At 43.9% G+C, this 17472-nt stretch overlaps 1 protein-coding gene across 1 annotated transcript in view; it reads left to right on the top strand.

Annotated features, from left to right (window-relative positions):
- The window catches only part of LOC143296972 (solute carrier family 22 member 7-like), a 17784-nt gene extending 2005 nt beyond the window's left edge, over positions 1 to 15779 (top strand). Inside the window, exons 3-13 of the mRNA XM_076609049.1 lie at positions 1842 to 2092; positions 2587 to 2690; positions 3589 to 3715; positions 3959 to 4164; positions 7569 to 7750; positions 8531 to 8732; positions 9293 to 9427; positions 12254 to 12339; positions 13082 to 13199; positions 14230 to 14302; positions 15003 to 15779. Of these exons, the coding sequence (XP_076465164.1) occupies positions 1842 to 2092; positions 2587 to 2690; positions 3589 to 3715; positions 3959 to 4164; positions 7569 to 7750; positions 8531 to 8732; positions 9293 to 9427; positions 12254 to 12339; positions 13082 to 13199; positions 14230 to 14302; positions 15003 to 15161 (1643 nt within the window). The 3' untranslated portion in view covers positions 15162 to 15779. The remainder of the gene's footprint in view (positions 1 to 1841; positions 2093 to 2586; positions 2691 to 3588; positions 3716 to 3958; positions 4165 to 7568; positions 7751 to 8530; positions 8733 to 9292; positions 9428 to 12253; positions 12340 to 13081; positions 13200 to 14229; positions 14303 to 15002) is intronic.
- Positions 15780 to 17472: the final 1693 nt, after the last annotated feature.

Raw genomic sequence — 17472 nt, 5'->3', positions numbered from 1 at the left:
TCTCGTTACCAGACGAAGAAGAACAACTCCAACTTCCTTCTCTCACTCTCCTTGTTCTTGTTCTGCTGGTGCTTCTTCTTCTTCTTCTTCCGCTTTATCATTTTTGACCCGGTGTTCGGTTGTCTCTGTGTGTGTGTGTGTGTGTGTCCGTGTGTCTGTGTGTCCGTGGTAAACTTTAACATTGACATTTTCTCTGCAAATACTTTGTCAGTTGACACCAAATTTGGCATAAAAATAGGAAAAATTCAGTTCTTTCCAGTCATCTTGTTTAAAACAATATTGCACCTATGGGATGGGCACAAAAAATAAAATAAAAAAGAAGCCTAATTATATGCAAACTGAATTTACTGTTATATTTATATTTTTTGTATTCTCTAAACTTGGCACTTTGACCTCTTATTCTGGCACAACAACAAGAGGAGTCATTATTATCATTTTTTGTTCAAACAGGAACTTCTTTTGCTAAGCATGGAATTTTTATTTATTTTGCAAACGTTTTGGTGCAGATAGTAAAAAAAGGGAAATTACTCTGTAATTAATGCTAGGGGACTTAATTTATCACAAGTGAGTCTTGAAGGCCTTGCCTCTCTTGTTTTTCTGGCTGTGACATTGTTTTGTTCTTTCGCTCTTCTTTCTTGTTTTCATTTATTTATTTTCTTTATTTATTTACTTAGCAGCAGAAGTGGTAATGGTAGTAGTGGTAATAGTGATAGTTGTAGTGGTAATGATGGCTTCATTGGTGTGTTTTTTGTGTGTGTTTTGTGTTTTTTTTAATTTTATTATTTTTTTTTTTTGGGGGGGGCGTGGGGTAATTATTATTATTATTATTATTATTATTATTATTATTATTATTGTTGTTGTTGTTGTTGTTATTATTATTATTATTATTGCGTGGGGTAATTTATTATTATTATTATTATTATTATTATTATTATTATCATCATTATTATTTATTATTATTATTATTTCTATTGTTGTTGTTGTTATTATTATTATTATTATTATTATTATCATCATTATTGTTATTATTATTTTTATTATTATTATTATTATCATCATCATCATGATCATTATTATTATTATTATTATGACTATTATTATCATAATTTTTTGCTTGTTTGTTTGTTTACTTGTTGATTTTCTTTGCCCTGAGGGATGGTTTAAAAAAAAAGCATGCTCTTGCTTATTCCACTTCCTTCATTAAAGAAAATTCATTCATTCATTCATTCATTCTTCTTTTTCACCTCCTCCTTCTCCTTCATCTTATGTATCTTCAAGACACATCTGTAAACTCCCCTTTTTAGCGTCTTGTGGAGTTTTACCTGTATTAACCTTTTTATATTTGTGCAATATGGTGTGTGTGTGTGTGCGCGCATATAATTTTTAGTAATATAAACCCTTTTTTGTTGGCCGATGTTTTCATTTGTAAATATTGATGTGCAATACCCTATCGTCTTAACATGAGTATGTGTGTGTGTGCGGAGGGGGGTGGGGGTGGGGGGTAATCTATCGTCAGCTATTGGGAATTCTTATTTGACTAGTTTTAATCGCTTCTTATGTTGCGCATGATGATTTTATGCCAGTGTTTACAACAAGCCTGTGATTGCACAACTTAATTTCCATGTGGATTAATAAAGTGTTGGTTTTTTTTTATTTGATTGATTGATTTGATTTCCACACACACACCACCCTCTCTCTCCCACTCAGCCCACTCCCCTTTACCGCCATCCTCCCTCCATCCATCCACGTCCCTCATCCTTTCTTAATTCTTTTCCCCCTTCTTCCGCATCCCTCCTCTCTTTCCAGTGCTCTTTCTATCTTTCTTCTTTCTTTTCTTTAAGGGAGGGCAGTGGAGGGACTAAAATGTGCAGAACCAGCGATGCCAGACAGCCAGAACGGCACTATCGATTCCACAGAACTGCACGATGATGGGAAGTTGGACTGGGATAATTCCAGTGTCACCGTTTTGGTCGGCCAGTGTGAAATCACCGTCTACAAGAACAACCTTTCTGTTTCTGACGAAGGCGATCGCTACCCTTGTCCTTACGGATACCAGTACTCTTACGAGCGGGAGCTGTCGTTCAGGACTGAGGTTTGTGAGGCGTGTGAGAGTGTGAGTCCTTGTGTGTGTGTGTGTGTGTGTGTGTGTGTGTGTGTGTGTGTGTGTGTGTGTGTGTGTGTGTGTGTTTAGGTAAGGAGGAAGCGGCGGCGTTGGAGTGTGGTGCAGGTGGACATGTAGTGGGTGAAGGCTGTATTAGTGTATATTTGGGGGTACTGCGTTAGGTGGGGTATGTGTGTGAGTTCATCAGTGAGCTCATGTGTCTGCATGTGCTCGTGCATTCGAGTGTACTTGGGTGCATGGATGAGTGAACACCAACAGGTTTCTTTTGCTCATCTTCCTTTTCAGTGCTACTGGGTTGCGCCATAAAAATGACAACGTGTGTCATGATTGCAATTGCATCCAGTGTGTTTATTTTGTATACAGGCTGGTGGCTTTACCAGAGTTTTGAGTGCTCTCTCTCTCTCTCTCTCTCTCTCTCTCTCTCTCTCTCTCTCTCTCTCTCTCTCTCTCTCTCTGTGCTGCAGTTTGACCTGGTGTGTGACCGAAAACTACTGGGCAGTTTGGTGCAGACACTGGTCATCGCTGGTCAAGGGACCGGAGCCCTCATTGCCGCCTTCGTTTCTGACAGGTCTGACCATGACCCTTTGTGAATTTGGTGTCTTGTTTGCGTATTCGATTTTTATCCATTTCAATTTTTTTTCATACTACAAACAAAAATCCATTGTCTTTTAAATTCTTTACGTTTCGAAAGTTTATTCTTCTGCTGGATGAATGTATAAATTCCCTATATCAATCGTTAAAATCCCGAAAGGATACACATGACATTGTCATAAAGACTGATTTGTAAATATATTTAGTGTTCCTGGGGAGTTATTTTGAGGCAGTAATACTGGCCCTGAAACAACTCACTTGGAATCTCTTTGGACATTGGGTGGCATCATTCTATTTCTGACCACAATTGACCCCCTCAAAATTTGCCTTGATTGAAAAAAGCGTTTTATATAACACTTGGAAATAAATATTCCAAATTGGGCATTGGATGGAGTTTCATTTTAGATATCTCCAAGGGGAGGGTCTCCAAAGTGAGGGTTTCTGGGCTGACTCCAGTGGAGGCAGAATGGTGCTAGGCGACACTTCCAGGCGCTACACAGACTCATATCCAGAGTAATTGATGGTAGACACTGTCAGAGACAAGTCACTGCTTTTGTCGAGACATCTGACCGACAGTCATGCTCAAGGGACGAGTCTCGAATCACGTTTGACATCACAAATGGTTCTATACTTTGTCAAAGAGGATCAATGAATATTCAGCTGCTGTTCGTGAAAGGTTTGGTATTTACGATCTTCTTTCCTCCATTTCACAACCGAATGGTATAGAGGCATTGCAAAATCATTTTGAATTCAAAGCATAACAATCAAATGAACAAACAGACGAAATCTACCCCCTCAACACGCACACAAAAGGTGAATAAACTTTGCCTTCAACAGTGCTCAGAACATGGTATATGTGTGTTGATTGGTTACAGGTATGGGCGGAAGCCGACGATGATTGGATCACAGTTCGCTGTATTTGTGCTGGGGATGGGTGTTGGTTTATCTCCATCTTACCCTGTGCTGGCCGTTCTGAAATACCTGATAGGGGGCTTCCAACAGTTAAGTCTCTATCTCTGGTTCTTTTTCTCTGTGTGCTCCGCCCCCCCCCCCCCCCTCTCTCTCTCTCTCTCTGACACAATAACATTCAGATACCATCATCATTTTTTAACATCATTCTCCTTTAATGATCTGAAATGTTTCTGTTGTCATGTCGCCATCACACCATTTTGTTTTGGTTTGATTTTTTGGTGTATTAACTGATTTTCCTTATATATACATTCATCTATTTTCTTTTAACTCTAGGGCGTGTTGAATACCGAAACCATCTTGATCCTAGAGCTGTACCCCATGGAGCACCGCTCAATACAGGTGCTGGCGTTATCGTTTATGTGGGGAATCGGCACCTCAACCCTGGCACTGGCAGCCTACCTGTTGAGTGGGTACACCTGGAGATACCTGCAGTGCGCTGTGTCCTCCGTCTCCCTCCTCACCTGTCTCCTGCAGCTCAGGTCAGCTACGGCACGTGTGTGTGTGTGTGTGTGTGTGTGTGTGTGTGTGTGTGTGTGTGTGTGTGTGTGTGTGTGTGTTGGTGTGTGTGTGTGTGTGTGTGTGTGTGTGTGTGTGTTGGTGTGTGTTTTGTTGTGTTTTGGTGTGTGTTCGTTCTTTTGTTTAGCGTCTTTTCACTATCAGTGATATTAGACAATCCAAAAAAGGAGAAAAAAAAGAAAGTGAGGTGGGGAGGTGGGGCGGGGGGGCCGGCGGAGGGGGGGGGGGGGCACTGGGGAGGAGAGAGGGAAGAGGAAAACAGAAAAAGGAAGGTAGAAAACTACAAAAAAATGCAATTACATTTACGCAATGCGAAAAACAAGACAAAATTAATTAGATTTATGATGGGGTTCACGTCCTCAAATGATAATGGAACGATATAAACTAGTTAGTCGATTACCAGGAATCATTGCTGTCAGAGTTCATGTCATCAACCACAGTTAACGGACAATATTAAGTATGGAGTCACTTTCAATAATCAAATAACAGTTCGTAGCGGTTCCACCACGGGTTATGATCAGCAAGGTGCGATTGGCAGTAACGGGAGAGATGTTGGGGTTCGATGTTATCACGTTGTGCCTTGGCCTTGCCGGTCGTCGTGGGGACTACCATAAGTGGTCCCGCAGGTGCCTGCCAATGTTGCCTGCAAGTACGCTGGATCTTCTCTGATTAGGGCGAATCGTGTCTTTCATGTAGCTGTAGTTGTGTCAGGTCAGGGGCATAGCCTTTGCTGCTGTTACTATGTAACCCAGTACTACCTGTCGCATGTGAAGTCTCCCAACGACGGACCAGGCGGAGGAGGAAAGCTTTCCCAACGGCTGTGAAGGCGGAAGAGGATGACCAAAGGTCAGGGGGAGCTCTTATCCTTGGTTGGAAGTCCTCCTAGGAGACGGAACCCCGAAGAAAAAACCTGCACCTGCCGAGGCCGTCCTACACGTGGCAGTATCTGCACCTGTGGGACGGTGAGCGTCGGTAGGCGAGAGAGTGGGGAAGGGACTGCACAACTCGTCTTCACTATATTAATAAAAGTCACCTGTGCTGGTCAGGCAACCAGGCTAATGTCGGAACGACGAGCTAGCCCTTCAACACCTAGCTTTCCAAAGCCCTGTGGCGATGGAGAAGTGGTAACGGGGACAGGCAGAGGATGCTGCTTGCAGTTCCTACTCACGACTTTGCACGCAGGCGCCTGTGGGGTGATGGTCGTACGCAGATGCGACGCCCGTATCCTCCCACAGTGTAAGAGCAACCCTTTTTATGGACAGCACTGCTCTCCCCGCATGGGGAAGGGGAGACAAAAGGATCCCTAAACAAAGCCTGCCTCGCCTAGTACCTAGTAGGAACCGCATCTACTTGGACATCCAACACTAGCGGTCGAAAACAACAGAAGAAAAAGAAAACAACAACAACTAGAAAAAACAAAACAAAACAAAACAATAAAAAAACACAAAAAAAACAACAACCAGGAGTCATGCCCTGACTCTGGGTGCCTGGACTGTTTGCACTAGACAGAGATGACAGACCAGAAAGACGCACAGCGCTCATTGCGACCAAGGCCTTCGACACGGTGAACTGCCATGGTCTGTGGAAGATCCTTCTAAATTTCGGCTGCCCACAGAGCCTAATCCAGCTGATTGCGTCATTCCACGATGGCATGCAGGCAAGAGTACAGGAAAATACTGACATGTCGGATCCGTTTCCTGTGGTAAATGGAGTGAAGCAGGGCTGCGTCCTGGCACCCACACTGTTTTCCATTATCTTCTCTGCCATGCTGATTGACACCTTCCAAGACTGTGACCAGGGCATCTACATTCAGTTTCGCACAGATGGCAAACTTTTCAACTTGCGACGACTCCATGCCAGGTCCAGGGTGTTTGAGGCACTGTTGAGAGAGTTCCTCTTCGCTGGTGACTGTGCGCTTGCTGCACACACCCATGAGGACATGCAGTTCATTATGGACAGGTTCTCAACCTCCTGCAGGCGTTTTGGACTCACCATCAGCCTCAGCAAGACCGAGTCCATGTACCAACCAGCTAGCTCACAGAATGTCAGTGTCTCCCCCCCACCTGCAATCAAGATCGATGACACAGAGATCAAGTCAGTCGACAAGTTTTGCTACCTAGGCAGCACCCTATGCAGCAACGGAGCCCTTGATGCAGAAGTAACGCTGCGCATCGCCAAGGCCAGCTCCGTCTTTGGCAGACTCAACAACAGGCTGTGGAACAACAAAGGCATGAGGCTCAGCACCAAAATCAAATCCCACAGAGCTGTTGTGCTGACCACCTTGTTGTACTGCTGTGAAACATGGACGACGTATCGCCATCACATTCAACAACTTGAGCAGTTTAACCAGAGATGCCTACGAAAGATCCTCGGCTTAAAGTGGCAAGACAGGGTCTCCAACCTCCAGGTCCTAGAGAGGAGCGGCCTGCCCAACATCGAAAGCCTGCTGATCCAGTGCCAGCTACGCTGGACAGGACACGTTGTCCGCGTGACAGACAGGAGGATCCCGAAGATGCTTTTGTATGGCCAGCTGAAGGAAGGCCACCGAGAACTTGGAAGAACCTGCAAGCGCTTCAAGGACACCTTGAAGACAAACCTCAAAGCCTGCGACATAGACATCGCTTCCTGGGAAACTGATGCCCTTGACAGCTCTCGCTGGAGGATGCTGTGCTCTAGCAGCATAAAGACGTTTGAAAACAAGAGAACGCGGGCCATTAAAGAGAAGCGTGAGCGAAGGAAGCAGGGCTCAACTTCTGGAGACGTTTTCCCTTGCAACACCCATGGGAAGAGCTGCGCATCCAGAATCGGCCTCTTCTCCCATACGAGGAAACACACCAACAGATAAGCCTGCCTGCCTACTCATCCGTCGGACCAACGGGAGAAAATGCGTTATTTTGTCTTTCTTCATTTTTCGCAATCTTTTATTTTCCCTACCATTTTTTTACCATTTTTTAGCCATGCAGAAAACCACGTTTTGAACACACACGCAAAAAAGTGCTCCGTGACTTGCATGCACCTGGAGTTCAGCACTGTGTTACATAACGACAGATGCCTGTCCCTTTCCCTTACATGTCCAGAGTCTGGAGTGCAGTGCTGTTTTACATAACGACAGGTGCCTGTCCCTTTCCTTTACATGTCCAGGGTCTAGGGTTCAGTGCTGTGTTACATAACGACAGGTGCCTGTCCCTTTCCTTACATATCCAGAGTCTGGAGTGCAGTGCTGTGTTACATAACGACAAGTGCCTGTCCCTTTCCTTTACATGTCCAGGGTCTAGGGTTCAGTGCTGTGTTATATAACGACAGGTGCCTGTCCCTTTCCCTTACATGTCCAGGGTCTTGTGTTCAGCGTTGTGTTACATAACGACAGGTGCGTGGACGAGTCTCTACGCTGGCTGGTGGCGAACGGGAGGACGGAGGGAGCGGTGCGCGTGTTGAGACGGGCAGCACGTGCCAACCGTAAAGACGTCAACCTGGTGCTGAACTCCCTGAAACATGCTGAGGATGGGGGCGCCAGTGGCACTGACGCAGGGGCGGTCACAAAGATGTCTAGTAAAACGCTTTTTTTTTTTTTTTTTTTTTTTTTTTTACAATTAGACAAGAGCATTTTTTTTCCCTGTCTGTCTCTTTCTGTGGTTGTCTTGTCTCTCACACACCAGAGAATGCTGCTCTAGGACAGGACAGCTCAATTCAGCCATTGCTGCTGCTTTAATACATCAACAACATCTACTACTACTACTACTACTACTACCATCACTACTGCTGCTGCTTCTGCTAAATATATTTCTATAGCAGCTGTTCTAACTGAGCGTTTTGTCATTCGGAAAAAGTGATAAAGCAAGGTCCCATGTGCAGCATACACTTGGCGCATTGAAAAGAACCTGTGGCAGCAAGTGTGTAGTCCTCTGGCAAAATTGTGTGGAAGAAATCCACTCTGATTGGTAGATACGTTTATATGTATACATCCAAGGCTTGACTAGTGCATTGGGTTATGCTGATGTCAGGCATCTGCCTTGCAGATGTGTTGTGGTGTGTATGGATATATCCTGACACCGTGATGCCTCCTAGAAAAATGGAAACTAATACTATTCACTCTTAATTAACACACATTCGCTCTCTCTCTATGTCTCTCGCTCTCTCTCCCTCTCTCTCTCTTTCTCTCTCTATGTCTCTCTCTTTCTTTCTTTCTATATATCTCTCACTTTCTCTCTCTCTATGTCTCTCTCTCTTTCTCTCTCTCTGTCTGTCTCTCTCTCATTATTCCCATTTCATTCTGTCACTCAATTTCTCACCAACGTTTGTGGCAGTAGTCATCCCATTTCTTGGTTCCAGACATGAACTCCCCAGAAACGAAGGATGACAGGGAGGAGGGAGAGAGGGAGAAGGTGGACATCTCCCCAGACAGTCTCCCCCACCCCCACCTCCCTGACGTGGACGAATCTCTAGCTCAGAGGCAGACTCAGAAACTCACAGTGCTGGACATTTTCCGACACAAACGTCTCTTGGCTTTCGCTGCTGTGAACTGGTTGGCCTGGTCAGTTTGGTGTGTGTGTGTGTGTGTGTGTGTGTGTGTGTGTGTGTGTGTGTGTGTGTGTGCAGGGAGATGTGGGTATGTGGACATGTGTGTGTGTGTGTGTGTGTGTGTGTGTGTGTGTGTGTGTGTGCATGCATGTGTGTGCGTGTGCATCTGCATGTAGAAAGGGGAGTTTGGGGGAGAATGGTGAAGTGGAGGTAGGGGAGTGTGTGTGTGGGTATGTGGAGTAGGGGATGGGTGTGGAGTTTGCTGTCAGAATGTTATTTTTTTCTAATGTGTGCACTCATTCATTCTCAGCTTAAACAGACCCAGTTCCCTTATTTACGTATGAAAAAATATTATATTAAAATTGATTCGATTATATTGTTGTCATTTCTCACTTTCAAAGAAGGTTCTTTTCTTTGTACAAACAAGAATTTTATTCACTCAAGAATCAGCATTTCAGGATATAACCAACATCATATCTAGCATCTCTTTGTTTCCCTCCTTCTTTGGTTCTGAATTTATCAGCCCATTCTTTCTTTCTGATTTGTTCTTTCTTTGTGGTGTTTGGTATGCAGGTTCACTGTTGCCTTCTCCTATTTCACCTTGTTGATGATGTCCACCAGTCTCCATGGCAACTATTTCCTGAACTTTTTCTTGGTTTCCCTGATGGAGCCTGTCTCAGGTCCGCTCTTATGTTACTTGAGTAACAGGTGAGTGGTGAATTGTTCATTATGATCAGTGTAGTACTGTTTGAGCTGTAGCAAAATCTGAAACAGAATGAGCCCCCTTGTTTTAGCTTGTCGATAGGCTTCAAGCTTGTTATCCCCAGTAAGGAATGACCCCCCAACTTAGTTTGAGTTTAGACGGGCGCAATAGCCGAGTGATTTAAAGTATTGGACTTTCAATCTGAGGGTCCCGGGTTCGAATCTCGGTAACGGCGCCTGGTGGGTAAAGGGTGGAGATATTTTCGATCTCACAGGTCAACAAAATTATGTGCAGACCTGCTTGTGCCTGAACCCCGTTCGTGTGTATACGGCAAGCAGAGGATCAAATACGCACGTTAAAGATCCTGTAATCCATACCAGCGTTCGGTTAGTTATGGAAACAAGAACATACCCAGCATGCACACCCAAGAAAACGGAGTATGGCTGCCTGCATGGCGGGGTAAAAATGGTCATACACATAAAGGCCCACTCGTGTACATACGTACGAGTGAACGTGGGAGTTGCAGCCCACGAACGAAGAAGAAGAAGTTTGAGTTTGATAAGCAATGCTGTTCGAGTTTAATTGGCCAGCCCATTTAGGTTTGTCACAAACGTTCACTTCGCAGAAAAAGGCTTGGCAGGTAGAACTCATCCAGCTTGTTAAAAGAATAGATGAAATATCGACAAGATACGTATGGAAATCAGCGCCGAAAAGACCAAGTTAATGGCTAACCACAATACAATCATCATTGCTGATATAACTGTCTAGGGACAAAAGCTAGGAAATGTGTAACAGTTCACCTACCTGTGATCCGTTATCAGCAATGAAGAATCTAAACCAGAAATCCTCTGAAGGGTAGCAAAGAAAACACCAGCACTAACCGGACTGAAACCTGTATGGAAGGGCAGCAAAATCTCCATGGAACAAGATCAGACTCTTGCATGTACTTATATATTCCATCTTCCTGTTTGCGTGGCATCATTAAGCATCACATTAAGTCTTATGAATATCTGCTGACATCAATATAACCCAATCTAAGATAAGAGCTACGCTGGTATGGTCTTGTAACAAGATCCAATGGTCTTACATGGACAGTCCTACAAGGAATGTTGAGGGAGGGAGACGAAGGAGGAGATAAAAAACAAAACAAAAACGATTTAGACATGGCAGATTGAAAACTTAACAAAATGGACAGGAAAACCATTTGCAGGGACCCAGGCTTTGACATGCAAGCAACAGACCAGGAGCCAGCTGCATTGCTCGGACGGAAGAGCCTAGTATGGTCGTAATCCGCTACTAACTGTCTGTAGTATGGAACTGACCAGTGGCGTAATTCAGTCAACATAGGCATTTAGTCACGTGTAACTGTCAAAAAGCTAAAACCAAGCAATGCAACTGGGTCCGGACGAAATTCGTGATCAGTTCTTCAGTGATGCCACAACGACTCTTCACAGTTGAGGGAGAAAAAGAAGAAGAGGTAGAAGTAGAAGAAGAGTTTGGGTTTGATTGGTCATATTCTTTGGGTTCAATCGCTCATATTATATGGATTTTATAGAACACGTTGTTCGCGTTGCATTGATCATGCTGTGGGTTGTTCATGTTCTCTGGGTTTAATTAGTCATCGTGTTTCGGTTTAATATGTTAATATGTTATGGCCTTTGGATTTGATTGGTCATGTTGTTTGTGTGCAACTGGTGTGCAAGTGGTCATGTTGTTTGTGTGCAACTGGTCATGTTGTTTGTGTGCAACTGGTCATGTTGTTTGTGTGCAACTCGTCATGTTGTATGTGTGCAACTGGTCATGTTGGTTGAGTGCAACTGGTCATGTTGTTTGTGTGCAACTGGTCATGTTGTATGTGTGCAACTGGTCATGTTGTTTGTGTGCAGCTGGTCATGTTGGTTGAGTGAAACTGGTCATGTTGTTTGTGTGCAACTGGTCATGTTGGTTGTGTGCAACTGGTCATGTTGTTTGTGTGCAACTGGTTATGTTGTTCGGGGCAATTGACCTTGCTGGTTGGGTTCAATTGGTCCTCTTGTTTGGTTTGACTGGTCATATTTCTGGGGTCTGACTAGTCATGTTGTTAGTGTTTAATTCGTCGTGTTGTTTGGGTTTAAGTGGTCGTGTTTTGTGTGGTGTAATTGGTCATATTGTTTGGGTGTAATAGGCTATGTTATTTGCGTCTAATCTATCATGTAGTTTGTGTATTAACTGGCCATATTGCTTGGGTCTAATTGGTCACGTTGCTTCAACTTTTATTGATTATACTGTGGGTTTGCTAATTCATGTTTTGATTGGTTTAGTCATGTTATTTAGATTTAATTGGTCTTTTTTGGGGGGGGGGGGGGGGGGGGGGGGTATGGAGGGGGGGGGGGTGGTGGTGAATTGGTCATATTGGTCATGCTGTTTGAATTTTTTTAATGACCCTTATTGAAAAGTGAATTGCTTGCAACTGATGACGTGAATTATTCTGGTGGTCATGAGGCTTTGTTTTAATTGTTCGTGCTGTTCGTGTTTGATTTGTTATGTTGTGCGCGAGTAGAATTATTCATGCTTAGATTGGATTAGTCGTGTTGTCTGGGTTTGATTGGAAATACTATTCTGGTTTTATGGATCTTGTTGTTTGGGTTGAATTGATCATGTTCTTTGAGTACAAATGGTAATTGTTTTCTTGAGTGTAACTGGTCGTGCTGATTGGATTTCATTGGTCATGTTGTTCCTGTTTCAATTTACGACGTGCTGTTAGTGGTTTCAACTGATCCTTATATGCATTAAAAAGCGCGATATTCACGACTGCCGGATAGTGAAGTGAATAGTCAACTCTCGGTGTGCAGGGTGGGAAGGAAGAACACGGCCTATGCCTGTTTTGTTCTGTCTGGCATCGGCCTGGTTAGCTCTGGCGTGTGCACGGTGTTCACAGGTGAGACTTGTTGTCTGTGGGCTTGGGGTGAGTTTTGAGACATATCCTCACATGCCCGTCCATACGAAACCCATCCCCACCTTAAAAAAAAACACCCAAAAACAACAACAACAGAAGGTCCCTCTTCCCCTCCCGCTGCCCCCCCCCCCCATCCCCCCTCACCCCGCCCCCACCTCCCAATGCAACACCAACAGCAAAAATGGTAACAACAATGAAACGTCGGGAAATAAGGACTTCGAGGTATCAAAAGACAAAGTGGACAGACCATAAACAGAAAAACAAGACATAAGGAACTCAAAATGCAGAGCATTGCTCCCTTTTCTACTCAACGTCATCATTATCATCATCACCATCATTATCACAGAACTGTCACACTGTCAGTGCGCATGTTAATGAATGATTAGTGAGTGCCCAAACATCTGCGTTAATTGTTTGTTATTTGAGCAAGCTTTGAGCGCCAGTGCTTGAACAATAATACCATCAACATCATCATCACCATCGACCATTAACATTATCATCACCATCACAGTCACCACCACTACAACAAACATCATCAATATCAACAACACTGATCATCATCTGCATCATCATCATCATCATCATCATAATCATCACCACCACCACCACCGCCGCCATCACCACTACCACTACCACAAACACCATCACCACCATCACCATCATCATCGCTATCAATCATCACGACACGTGGTCATGGTCAGTGAGAGGTGACCGTGTGTTTCAGACAGGCCAGTGGTGGGCAGTTTGTCCGTGGTCTTCAGCATGCTGGGGATGCTAGGAGCGGCTGGGGCCTTTACTCTGGTCTTCCTGTACACCCCAGAGCTCTTCCCCACCAACATGAGGTGATGGGCCTTGGAGGGATCCTGTCTGCTTGGAGGGGTAGGGGTGGGGGCGTGTCAGAGGGAGGGCGTTGTACACACACACATGCACATGCTTAATAAAAAATAATAAAAAAAATTGGGTGCGCAGCCCAATTGCACACACAGACAGACACACACAAACACACAAACACACACAGACACAGACACACACACACACACACACACACAGACACACACACACACACACACACACACACACACACACACACACACACACACACACACACACACACACACACACACACACACACACACACACACGTGGGGACATATTTATCTATCTATCTATCTTGTACTCTCGTAGACAGTGGGTGCAGCGCACATTTGGCAATCAGCCTCCTTCATCCCTCGCGATTGTTGTCCTTCTGACTGTCTCACTCAGGGTTAGACTCGTCCATTCTTTGACGTTGTCTTCCCATCTCTTATTCTGCTTGCCTGTTCTCCTCAATCCTGATGATGATGTCGACGACGACGACGACGACGATGACGACCATGATGATGATGATGATGATGATGTTGAAAGAGGAGGAGAACGATGACTACGCTGCTGTGCTGGGGGGCGGGGGGTGGGGGTGGGGGTGGGGGGCAATTTTTAGGTTTGGAACTGCATAACAAGACTGTACTCTACGCTTCCTTTCACAATCCCATCCCAGCTTTAACCAGGCCCGACAAATACAGACACTTGCAGTGTTGGTGGATAGGAAATTTGAGGCCCCATAGCACACCCAACTCTGGCCGGGGGGTCGGGGGTGGGGGGTGGGGTTGGCGGGGGGAGAGACGGGGAGGGAGAGAGAGAGAGACAGAGACTCAGAGACAGAGAGAGATGATTAATGAGAACCACGGGTGATAGCTGTGATGAAGATCATGACAGCAGTTTCATAATCAGAGGATCACGAAGAGGAAATCCATCGATAATAGATGAGGAAATCGATGGATGACTGATGAGGAAATGGATGATGCCGGCAATGACGATGACATGCATGTGTCACAGGCAACAGGCTCTGGGTGTGTCTTCTTTCGCTGGCCGACTGGGAGGGATGCTGGGGCCTTTTATGACAGACTTGGTAAGTGTGTGTGTGTGTGTGTGTGTGTGTGTGTGTGTGTGTGTGTGTGTCTGTGTGTGCGCGTGTGTGCGCGTGTGTGTGTGCGTGCATGTTTGCACCACTATGAGTATATGTTTGTGTTTTTGTGTGCTTGAGTGCGGGCGCGCGTGCGTTTGTGCATGTGTGCACGTGCACCCATCGTGGGTACAATGCCTCTGTTTGTATCTTTCTAAAGTTCTCTTAAGTTCACATCAATTTGATTAATGTCTAATACTGTCTTAAGTGACGAGCATTACATTGAAACCCTCCTGTCTGAGTTTTACTTGATGTTGCCTTTAAAGAGTGTCCTTTGTTTCTTTCTTTCTTTCTTTCTCTCTTTAGATCTTCCTTCATCCCTCCTTTTCTACCTCGGTCATTTACTCTTTCTTGTGAAATCGAGTTTTCTGACTGTGTCTGACTTTGTGTGTGTGTGTGTGCTCGCGCGCATATGTGTGTGCATGTGTGCGCCCCTTTGCGCTTATCATTATCATTATCAGTATCATCATCGTCATTATAATTATCACTCACTGATGTTCTTTCTGTTTTTCTATTAAAAAATTATTTCCTCATTAACTTTCAGTGAATAAAAGACAGAACATGAGATACCAAGCAGAATATCTCTTTCACATTCATCTAAGTTGATTGAGGGTTAACAGTGTGGTTGGTTGATCTTTATTTCCAGGCGGAAGTGTCCGTGTGGGCACCAGGGGTGTTGGTTGGCAGTTTCTGCTTCCTGGTGGCGATCCTCTTCCGGTTCCTACCGGAAACGAGAGGGAGAGAAGTACCACACACAATCATCGAGGTCAAATCTTGGAACACCGCCGAAACAAAACTAAATTGACTGGAGAATGATTTCCCACTCTGCAAGTTGGGCAAACTTGGATAATTGTGTCTGCAATCACCTTTATGTGTGATTGGGCATTAAAAAAAAATGAAATTCCTTCCTCAGACAAGCACGTTCTTGTACATTCTGTACTTGCTTATCTGTGAAGCAGATTACGCCATTTTTTGGTGGGGGCCTTAAGCAAGCGCTTTGAGCTGACAAATTTAAGTGGATAGCTTGAAAACCTTATTCACTACATGTTTAAACGACAGCGTGTGTGCTGTTATATTCTGAATGTAAAAGGCAAAAGTTCATGAGCTGCGTTTACTTTTACCCTTCTCTCAAATATCTGAAGTTAGCTCGTTTATGTAATCAGATTCATGTTTGTTTGTATTTTTTTATATTTTTGTTTTATTGAGGGGGCCCAGAATCACTCACAGTGAACAGACTTTTAATCAATTGAATGCTCTCAGATACTTGTGGCCAATTTTTAGACACTAAAACATAATCATACCAGCACTATATCCAGTCACTTTTCTCTCCCGTTCTTTTACGGGATGTTACGGTGTTGGTTTTGTTTTTGAATATAGATATTTGCATCTTTCTGTTCATTATTAATAAAACAATCTAAACAGACGTGTTCTTGATGTACATTTATTGTGTTACTTGCTACTATGACCCTCTTTGATAAATTTGAGTGATTAGAGACCGTGTTATAATGTCATGAAAGGATTCATCTGTCTGTGCCTTTGTCTCTAGCTTCCCGCCTTCCCCCTTTCTCGCTGTGTGTGAATGTCCATCAGCTTGTTTCTTCAGTTGTGCGTTACGAAATATGTAATAGTTACATATTCGAAACGTAATAAATCAAAATTAGTTTTAATAGCATGATTGGAAATCAACGCATTCGCGAAACACTGCTGCATTGCGATATGCCTTTAAAACAAAGGAAAAGAACAGGTGAGTATGTATTGAACCTATCCTTGCAGAGACCAGGGACTGGAACAAAGAGAGAGAGAGAGAGAGAGAGAGAGAGAGAGAGAGAGTTCAAATGAAATTCTCCTTTTCCCCTCCACTCTCTCTTCCGCTATGACTCTCTCTCTCTCTCTCTCTCCATCTCTCTTTAAAAAAGCACAGCAGTGCTTATCTATTATCCTCTTCTCTCTCTCTCTATGTATGTATGTATGTATGTATGTATCATCAGCATAGAAAACAAAAATAGATGTATCGAAAAGACCGACAGGAAGGAAGAACGAAAGAGCAAAAGAATGAAACAAAAAGACGAAAAGAGAGAAGGAAGAAATAATAATGATAATAATAGAAATAATGATAATAATAATCCATTGTTTTTCTATGGCGCGATATCCAGCACCAATGCTGCTCAAAGCGCCTTACATCATCCAGTGGACTATAAACATGCCTTAAAAAACACATCAACAGCTATCTGACAATGGAAAACATCCAGCGTGTTCATATGAATGAAAAAGCACACTTAAGAGATGAATCAGATGATAAAAGCTATGAAGTAAATAAGGCTTAGATTAAAACAAAATGCATTTCATAGAACACACACACACGCACCCACACGCACACATACACACACACACACGCGCGCGGGCGCGCGCGCGCACACACACACACACACATATAGATGTCCCTTCCTTACATACACACACACATACTCGCACACAGACACACACACGCTGACATTAAATATCAACTGCACTAAAACAAAATTGCGTAAGCATTAAGATATTTCTTATTTTGTAACATAGAATTCTGTTCGGACATACTAACATGCCTATACACTTACACACGCGTACCAGAGCACTGTACCCTCACAGACACATGCACGCAAACACGCACACGCGCTCGTGCGCGCGCGCGCACGCACACACACACACATTAAAAAAATAACCAGATAGAAACAAGGCCACCACATCTAAGACGAGATAGGAAAAACGCCATCACATCTAAGACCAAAACTATGTAAAATACACAATGCATTAAAACAGGACTACAAAAATACTAGTACAAAGATACTTATTAACAGGCATACCTTGGTTTAACCGTTTCGCCCAGAACAAAAATGCTTACGGAAAAGGTAAGTTTTCATATCTGACGTAAAGGAATGTAGATCAGAGGCATTCATAAGAGATGAAGGTAGAGAGTTCCACACTTGGGGAACCTGAGCTCTGAAAGACCTATTTCCAGCGCATTTCAGAAATAAGAGACGAAGGAAGGAATAATAGAGATAATGAGAGAGAGGGATAGGCAGACAGATATATATACAGACAGATAGATACATGCGTACATACATGGAGAGAAAGAA

Source organism: Babylonia areolata, chromosome 22, assembly GCF_041734735.1.
Source record: "Babylonia areolata isolate BAREFJ2019XMU chromosome 22, ASM4173473v1, whole genome shotgun sequence".
NCBI lineage: Eukaryota > Metazoa > Mollusca > Gastropoda > Neogastropoda > Buccinidae > Babylonia > Babylonia areolata.
This window is presented reverse-complemented; position numbering and strand designations above follow the sequence as displayed.